This window comes from Phaseolus vulgaris, chromosome 9, assembly GCF_000499845.2.
Source record: "Phaseolus vulgaris cultivar G19833 chromosome 9, P. vulgaris v2.0, whole genome shotgun sequence".
Taxonomy (NCBI): Eukaryota; Viridiplantae; Streptophyta; class Magnoliopsida; order Fabales; family Fabaceae; genus Phaseolus; species Phaseolus vulgaris.
In genome coordinates, this window is record NC_023751.2 from 25,874,189 (window position 1) to 25,884,035 (window position 9,847).

At 32.8% G+C, this 9,847-nt stretch overlaps 1 protein-coding gene across 1 annotated transcript; it reads left to right on the forward strand.

The window, feature by feature from the left end:
- The first annotated feature begins 1,126 nt into the window (after positions 1-1,126).
- On the forward strand, positions 1,127-9,187 carry LOC137820613 (amine oxidase [copper-containing] zeta, peroxisomal-like). The gene is made up of 12 exons (XM_068624779.1): positions 1,127-1,985; positions 2,700-2,809; positions 2,959-3,264; positions 3,915-4,027; positions 4,138-4,468; positions 4,587-4,802; positions 4,905-5,141; positions 5,431-5,616; positions 7,181-7,321; positions 7,765-8,033; positions 8,296-8,377; positions 8,766-9,187. Exons 1-12 carry the CDS (start codon positions 1,799-1,801, stop codon positions 8,898-8,900), a joined length of 2,313 nt encoding a protein of 770 aa, XP_068480880.1. The 5' UTR covers positions 1,127-1,798; the 3' UTR covers positions 8,901-9,187.
- The last annotated feature ends 660 nt before the right edge of the window (positions 9,188-9,847 follow it).

Here is a 9,847-nt window from a genome sequence, read left to right on the forward strand (position 1 = left end):
TATATGCACATAACCCAATTTATAAAAAATTTATTTTATAATTTTTATTGACTATTTATTATTTTATTAAGGCTATATATGTATGTATTTAGCACAGAAATAATATTTATAATTTTTTTATCATAATAAAATAATTAAAAAAAATATTTTGTGATTTTTCAATTATATTTTATAATAAATGCCTAAACAAATTAATTATTGAGTGAAGAAAACTAACATGAATAATTAAAAGGAAAAAGTATTTATTTTGAAATTTGAGAATAAACTCTCTTTTCGTAACAAAACCTTTCTTTTATTAAAATGAATAATAATAGAAATATAGTAAATGACATTAGCACACTTGATATGATTAAAACTTCTACATTTATATTTAATATGACTAAAACTCTGCGTGTAAAAAAAAAAAAGACAATCATGATGGCGATAATATGTGTGTAACCAAATGTGAAATTTATTTAATTATATATTGAAGAGAGAAGTAAATCTTGTGTGTACCATATTTTATAAAAACATAAAACACGTGGATAAATGTATATGAATAAATAAGAGTAATAGAAGGATAGTTTAGTAATATTTTCATGATAATAAATTTTAATTAAAATATGATATATCAATATTTAATGTGATAGCTAGGAGAATAGAAAATGAAATCACACAATTTTATAATTAAGTGATATCGTACTAATTATTGTGCTTCTTCGTAATAAAGAGATATGATGATCTATTATTTTGTTAGAGTATAAAGTGTGTTATGTTTTTCCAATGTCTTACCAAACCTATATTTATAGCTACTCATTCTCTTGAACTTTATAACTCTTTTGCTAAAATTAAGGTCCACTTTTTTATTATATATATTTTTCCTTGTGAATATTTAAGATGGTGAGCCTTATCTTAAAATGAATGTTGATAGACAAAAAAAGACGTACCCTGATTCAGTTTGTTAATTTGTATCCTTTCATGGAATGAAGAAAAGCTTGGTAATGATGTAAAAAATGGTTACTATTAGTTGTTTGGAGTTTATAAAAATGTGTAGAAGCAAAAGCAGATCGTCCTATCACCCCCCCACCAGCTTATCGTATTGGACCCCATTGATAAGATAAGCCCTCTCCCTCTTTTCTTTAATCTCAAATCTCAACGTACACTTCTATTATTCCCAACCCTCTCTCTCCCATTTTCAAACATCATCAACGTTCATTTTAAATATTTAATCATACTTTAAAAACATACAAAAATCAAATTAAACTATTTAAACATCCATATACGTATATTTTTCTACTTTTAGTTTTCAATGGATCTCACTTGTTTCATGCCTTAACTGCTGAAATCTTAGTCTTTAAACTTTGTGTGTCAATTTTATATTTTATTAAAAAGCATATAAATCTGATATTGTTAACAAAAAAAAATTACCATTAAATTGATGATTTGCGTGGCTAATTAATTGAGTGCAATTATTTTTGACACAGGAATGGTAATTAAGGATGATAATGGTATGGGAAAAGAAGAGAATTAGGAGAGTTAAAACTAAAAACACGTGGCTTGATCTGGCACTATATAAGCAGAGTTACTCTCTTTTTTTCGTGTCCATCGTCACAGCTGCCTCTGCTTCCTATTCATTTCATTGCTCTCTCTCTCTCTGTTGCGTGGTTTGTTTCTTTGTGTTCAGATCACGGTGCTGGTGCAGTGGAAGAAGAAGAAGAAGGAAGAAGAAGAAGAAGAAGAGGGTGAATTGCTGTATGTCAGTGTACTGTGCTGAGACCTATTGGGGTGGCGGAATCGGTGAGATAGCGAATCCTCTGCAATGGCCTCAGCTTCGCAAAAGGCGACGCCACCACCACCGCCGTCGCCGTCCTCTTCTTGTTGTTCCGCCGCCGCCGACTCCGCCGCCATTCCCCGCGCCGCCGCCACGCCGCAAGACTGGACCGCCGCCACCGACGTCCCTCTCATTCGTCCCGTCGATTCCTCCACAAATGCCTCTCCTGCCAAGGGTACCTATCATAACATCTTTTCACTTCTGTTTCTCTCTTTTTTACGTCACATCAAATCGAATACCTCAATTGCATACAAAAATTAAAATAAAAGAAAATGTTTAGTTATTTATTTGCAAGAACAAGAATAAGCCTTAAGCTCCTCTCTCAGTGCCTAGAGATCATTCATTTTAACCTCTACGTATATTTTTTTTGAACTCGTTTAACAGACAAAAACGTAGAATTGTGGGGTTCAGGTATGAAGAACCACGAGTAATTAAAAACAATATGCTTCACTTCATGCTGTTATGTTTGTGTGCGTATGATGATTGTATGTGAAATGATATCTGGTTAATGATTGTGTGCTTGTGTGTATTTATCCTCGTATGCTTTTATTCATGGAAATGATAATATAGGTATAACCATACTCTCGAGTTGAGAACACGAAACAGAAGTGAGAATGGGAGAACATGAATATCGGTCATCTGGTTCTGTTTTTGGGATTTTAGTTTTTCAGAACTTAATCAACTTTGGATGAGGTATTGATTGTTGAGTGGTGGCAATTTGTTTAGAGAACATTTTTTGGAACTAACAAGTAAAAAAGGAAATCAAACAGGTCTTATATTCTTACTTTCCAATTATTTTTGCAAGTTCTTGAATGTAGGTTCTGCTTGCTTTCGCATTTTTTAAATATTAGCTAAACTATGTTACTATTTTTGTTGTAATGTTGCATAGGAGTCACTGCAATGACAAGGCCCCAATCCAGCCATCCTTTGGACCCTTTAACTGCTGCTGAAATATCTGTGGCCGTGGCAACTGTGAGGGCCGCTGGAGCTACTCCTGAGGTTGTCAGCTACACTATGATTTTTTTTATTATTATCTGTTTTATTCTTTGTTTAAGTGGAAGTTGGATGGTGCTGGGAACAATTCAATGATTTCAACTAGTGATTACTTATGATGTTTCATCTTCTGAATTGTATTATATATCTTGCAGCTTAGAGATAGTATGCGCTTCATTGAAGTAGTTTTACTGGAGCCCGATAAAAATGTTGTTGCACTAGCAGATGCATATTTCTTTCCACCTTTCCAACCATCATTACTTCCCAGAACTAGAGGAGGACCTCTAATTCCAACTAAACTCCCTCCAAGATGTGCTAGACTTGTTGTTTATAATAAGAAATCTAATGAGACTAGTATATGGATTGTTGAGTTGTCACAAGTACATGCAGTAACTCGAGGTGGCCATCACCGAGGAAAAGTAATTGCTTCACATGTTGTTCCTGATGTTCAACCTCCAATGGTATGTTGGTCTTTTCCTTGTGACTTCTGATTCCTTTTCTAACCATTGTGTAGTACTTTAGTGTTTTTAAATAATTTTACCCCTTAATGATGGTTTAAACTTTGGCAGACATTTTTGGAACCGGTCACTGAATGTGTTGTATAAATAGCAGTCTCTATAGCTGGTTGGCTTGCTTTTACTATGTGTTTATGAATGAGACTATAATAGTTTCCTATACGAATAGTGAATAACAAATCTGATTACAAAATTAAATTTAACCAAAACATGTTTTTAGTATTTCTACATCTGTCACACAAATTTTGTTGGGTAGTCTGTCTTGATCAGGAAAAGAATTTAATCCAAAGTTTTTTCAAGTCTGTATATCTTTCATGTATTGGTTTTGTCAACCCTACAAGCTGCAAATTAAATGGACAAGACTGCATGTCACCTCTTTGCGATGAGTGGGAAACAATAATGATTGGTTTAGTGTATTGGTAAAGTCTAAATCTGAAATTGGATTTCCAAGCTTTGTTATACAAGATAATCAGAAGTGTAAAGTTTTTGAAAAGCTGTTAAGTGACTTACCTCTACGCATATGTCCAAATTTGTCAAGCTGCTGCAGTTCTAATATTCTACAATTCTCAATTCCATAAAATTCTCTCTGTATTCAGGATGCTGAGGAATATGCAGAATGTGAGGCTGTAGTCAAAAGTTTTCCCCCATTTATAGAGGCTATGAAGAAAAGGGGTATTGAAGACATGGACCTTGTAATGGTCGATCCCTGGTAATTTTAGTTGGATATTCATTACTGATGGATCTCTTTTCTGGAGACATTATTATCTTTCCCTTTGCATTTTTTGTATTGAAACTTTGTTCTGCATAACTCTGTCGCAGGTGTGTTGGTTATTATAGTGAAGCAGATGCTCCTGGGAGACGACTTGCCAAACCCCTCCTATTTTGTCAATCTGAGAGTGACTGCCCCATGGAAAATGGCTACGCCCGCCCAGTTGAGGGCATCTATGTTCTAGTTGATATGCAAAACATGGTGGTGATAGAGTTTGAGGATCGTAAACTAGTTCCCCTTCCACCAGTTGATCCCTTGAGGAATTATACTCCTGGTGAAACCAGAGGTGGCTCTGATAGAAGTGATGTAAAACCGTTGCAAATTATTCAGCCCGAAGGTCCAAGCTTCCGTGTCAATGGGTATTTTGTTGAATGGCAGAAGGTAAACGCTAGGTTACTTTTTATTAATTTGTCATTGGAAATGTCAAGAGTTGATTCTTTGCAACTATAATTTGAAACTTGATATATATAACTTGTCTTTGTTCTTCCTCTATTAACAGTGGAATTTTCGTATTGGATTCACACCCAAAGAAGGTTTGGTTATATATTCTGTTGCATATGTTGATGGTAGTCATGGGCGAAGGCCTGTTGCTCATAGGATGAGTTTTGTGGAGATGGTTGTTCCCTATGGAGACCCGAACGAACCACATTATAGGAAAAATGCTTTTGATGCTGGGGAAGACGGCTTGGGAAAAAATGCACATTCCCTCAAGAAGGTTTTTAGAATGACATATTTCTCCTCTTGTTTCTTCTAATATGACATTGTACTCTCAGTGAATGGATTCCTTATAGTCTGAGCTCAATGTTTGTTGTTACAGGGATGTGATTGTTTAGGATACATCAAGTATTTTGATGCTCACTTCACTAATTTCACTGGTGGGGTGGAAACAATAGAAAATTGTGTATGTTTACATGAAGAGGATCACGGAATTCTCTGGAAGCATCAAGACTGGAGAACTGGCTTAGCAGAAGTCCGAAGATCTAGAAGACTTACTGTTTCTTTCATATGTACTGTGGCTAATTACGAGTATGGATTTTTTTGGCACTTTTATCAGGCAAGTAGAGTGTCATATCCTTTTTTAAGATAAACATGCTTACATCAATGCCATTTTAAATTATTGTTAAATTCACAAGCATCGAGTATCTGATGAATTATTGTAAGACTCTGCATCTCTATCCTTTCAGTTAATTAGCTAGTACTTTTGGTCGAACTGAACTTTCAGCTTTAAACATTTTTTATGTGGTTTACTTTTTCATGTATTATTTGTATATTCTCTTCTTCAAAGTTTTATGTTATCCTCGTCATATGATATTTCTGGAAAATGATGGTGTGTGATTTTTCAGGATGGAAGGATTGAAGCTGAAGTCAAGCTAACTGGAATTCTTAGCCTAGGAGCCTTGCTGCCTGGAGAGTTTCGAAAATATGGAACCATGATTGCACCTGGTCTATATGCACCAGTTCATCAGCACTTTTTTGTTGCTCGTATGGACATGTCTGTTGATTCTAAACCAGGTGAAGCTTTGAATCAGGTAATTTTCATTGAATTACTAAATTTTACCTTACTGGGCTTAGGGGTGTTCAGAACAGAACTGAACAGAAAAAAATAGCCGATAACTGATCTTAAAAACTAAAAACTAATTAAAATAAAATAAAAATAAATGATTTTTATTTTCAAAACCAAATGGTTTGATTTTCAGTTTGACACTTCTGAATCGATCTAAATTGAATCGAACAAAAATCAATTATTTAAATATTAGTATATTATTTATTACTTCAACCATATACTAGAGAATGATAGGAAAACCTGATATACCTAACTTGGTTTATGCTTATAAATATATGATGGTGGAGTAACATTATATGTTTAATATATGAATGAGGCGGAGGAAGAGTTGTCGTGTTGGTGCAAATGTTACATTATGAGCCTTGGGAGAGAAAAATACTAAAGCAAAATAAAAAATTATTGGAAGGAAACATGCAGAGGGGTGATTTTGATGTTTATGTTTTAAACTTCCTCCAAAATTGTATAGGTGTGTCCACGGGATTTATTAGGCTTATGAGAGGTAGATTTTGGAGATTATCTAGTAGTTATGCCACAATGTATTAACACAACATAAACACATTTGCTTTTTGTTTTTTCTTTGTTGTAAAACCATAGATACTGCTGTTGTCTTTATATTTATTTTGTTCTAGTTCCTTTGTTCATAAAAAAAGAAGAAGCTGTCAATGTGTAAATAAATTGTTTATTACTATATACAATGTTGAAAAAAACAAATATTTTTAGTTAGTGAAGTAACGAATGAGACTATTCATGATATAATATTAAGCCATCGTGTTAAAAAGATAAGACCGAATAAAAATTATACAATAAAACCACAAAACCGATCTAAACCTAACTACAAAAATTGGATCGATTTGGTTTGAATTCTCTTATGTTCAAACTGAACTGCATAATTTTTATGTTTGCTTCGGATGTATTTTTAAGCAAAAACCGAACCAAACCATACCACGAATATACCTAACTAACTGGGTAATGCTTTATCATTTTCTGTTCTGTCTATATTAATAAAAATTAGTTTATAATAAAATTAACTTCTATTTCATCCTTTAGTACTTGTTAAGTGTAGGTGAATCCAATAAAGTGGTCATTGCATACCTATTTTGATTAAAACATAGATAAATATTTTGACAGTCCTGGTCTAGTGAATTTTCCTCCTGCAGAAATATTTAAAGCATATTTAGTTCTCGCATAATGTTTCATCTTAAAGGATTATTGATTATAATTTTACAGTAACTCATCAACATTTATAAACAAAACTCAAATTAAGTGCACCTTTTTTCATCATGATTTATGAAAACTTTTTAACTTTTTGTTTCATCCCACCCCCTACAAATTGCAAGTTTGTGACATTCCTGGCCTTTCCTTGGGTATTCAGATGCCAATTTTACTGTTATTTTAACGCTGAAATAATGGATATTTTCATGATTTATTTGCAATTTTTACTTGTGAACAGCTTTCTTATTCTCCAATAAACCAAGTATCATAATTCTTTTATTAAGTGCACACTCTTACTCTAACAAGATGTTTGGTAGGTTGTGGAGGTCAATATGAAAGTTGAGGAACCAGGTGAGAATAATGTTCATAACAATGCTTTCTATGCTGAAGAGACTTTGCTCAGATCTGAATTGGAAGCCATGCGTGATTGTAATTCTTTGACTGCTCGACATTGGATTGTAAGTCTTCTGTGGGTTATATAGCCAACTTCTGACTATTGGTGTTAAACTGTTGGTAATTTGATTGGTTTCTTCTGGAATTTGATTGCTCCACACTGGTAATTTTGCATTTTGTCAAACTGTTGAATACTTTTTTGCAATGATGAGAAATTATTGTTACACATAGCCTAAACAATCATATATAAGTCTTTTGAATTTCTTTTATTGGTTTCTTATGGAAGAAAACAATTTCAAATAGGTGTCTTTTCTACCTAATTCTGAAAATTCTTTATTTGGTTTTATCACCAGGAAAATGTTTATTCATTGTGGGTTGGCATCTTGTGTCCAATTTTCATTTAAAATCAGGGCTTTGTATATTATGTTAAAACATGGTTCTAACAGTTTTTGACTTTTTGAGTTAATTCTTTGATCGAGACCTGTTAATTTTTTTAATAATTCTTCAGGTAAGGAACACAAGAACATGCAATAGAACTGGCCAGTTGACAGGATACAAGCTGGTTCCTGGCTCGAACTGCTTACCATTGGCAGGCTCGGAAGCCAAGTTTTTAAGACGAGCTGCTTTCTTGAAGCATAATTTTTGGGTAACAACATATTCACGTAATGAGATGTTTCCTGGAGGAGAATTTCCAAATCAAAATCCGCGTGATCGTGAAGGACTAGCTACATGGGTTAAGCAGAACCGATCTTTGGAAGAAACTAATATAGTTCTTTGGTAACCTTCCCCCTTTTTCCACACACTCCTACTGGATTTCATGAAAGTATTCAGTTTAACAAAATTTGTAATGCTAAATCATTTAAAGTGGTATATTGAAGTGTCAAACTGCATCAAGAAATGACCTGTCAGTTTTTTTATTTATTGTTTTATTAAAATGTCAAAAATAAGTTTCTTCATATTCTTTTTCCCATTTACTTAAACATTCCACCCTCAATTTGTTTTCAAATTTTTTTCCCTTCAGACTAACTGTTATCTTCAGGTATGTATTTGGAATCACACATGTTCCTCGTTTGGAAGACTGGCCTGTTATGCCAGTAGAGCACATTGGTTTTATGCTCACGGTAATTACTTCATTCAGTTGGTTGTTTTTATTTACTTTTCTTGAGAACTCCAGTAGTTGGTTGTTTGTGCCAATCATTTTTGGTTACTTTATATGGTGGCTTGTTGATCCTATTTTGATTTTTTTTTACTATGTAATGTTATGCTTGAATGCGAAGAACTTTGAACAGCACTAGAATATCAGTAAATTTTTATTTGGTATTATTGTTCTGTTAAATGCTCGGTGGACCTCTTCTTTTCCATCAAATGAACTTAAGACCAGAAATGCGTTTTTTATTGTCTATGATTTTTTGGGTGTGTTGATCTAATTAACTTGTTCAAGCCACATATTTAATTGCATCTAGAAGTTTTCCATTTGTTTGATCTACAAAGCTCCCTTCTTTTGTGCAGCCTCATGGTTTCTTCAATTGTTCCCCTGCAGTAGATGTCCCACCTAATGCATGTGAAATGGATTCTAAAGATAATGAAATTAAGGATAATGGTTCTTCGAAGCCAATTCAGAATGGGTTAACGGCAAAGCTTTAGGAACTTGCCGACCAAAAGTTATGGGTATGGGCTGCTGTAAGAGAAACACACAAGTACTATTTTGACATCCCCTGAAATATGAAGTTGAGCACATTATATTTTCTAATCTAGAATATTGATTAAGCTATTGGCTAAAATCGTGATCTCGTTTATTTTGGTAATATTCGTTTGACAATTCTCATTTCAAATTTGACTTTAGATGCTTGTAATGAAACAGTGAATTCGACGATATTATTTGGTTTAAAATAAATGGTTCGATACTGGGTTTGGTAACAGGATTCAAGGTATATATAGTTGTATTGTGATTTCCTGTTCTTGTTCCCTTTTTACCGTGTAGTTCAAATTTATGATTTTTTATGCATTAGAAATATCTCTACATAATATTTGTAGAATATATATATATATATATATATATATATATGTAGAAGTTGAAATCTAAAATGTAATGTAAATTACATTTAGCATTCTATTTTATATGCCGTAAAAATCTTGTCATCGAATAGCTTTTACTATGAATTTATTCTCTTTTTGTCATCAATAAATTCTCTAAATCTTGTGCCTTTCACTTGTAAGTAAGTAACTCACTTCAAAATAATTTTAAAAAGTAAACTCATTGAATAATAATTTTGAATGAGTATTCCAATATAATGCATCACATAGTTTAAAACCACAAGTACCAGTCAATATATATTAGAGTACTTTTTTTTTACAAGTATTTTCATTAATCTTCCGTTAAAATAAATTAAAGTGATCTCTTATTATTATTATTTTAATATCAGCTTATATTGTCCTAGTAATTTCACTTCTTTACTCAATAACATTATGTTAAATCTATTTTACCTTTTTATCTCAAATATAATTTACTTTGTACAAAAAAACGTAAAAAAAACACTAGTTTTATCGTATGTATTTCACAGTAAAAAAATTGTACGTTAAATAATCATTGC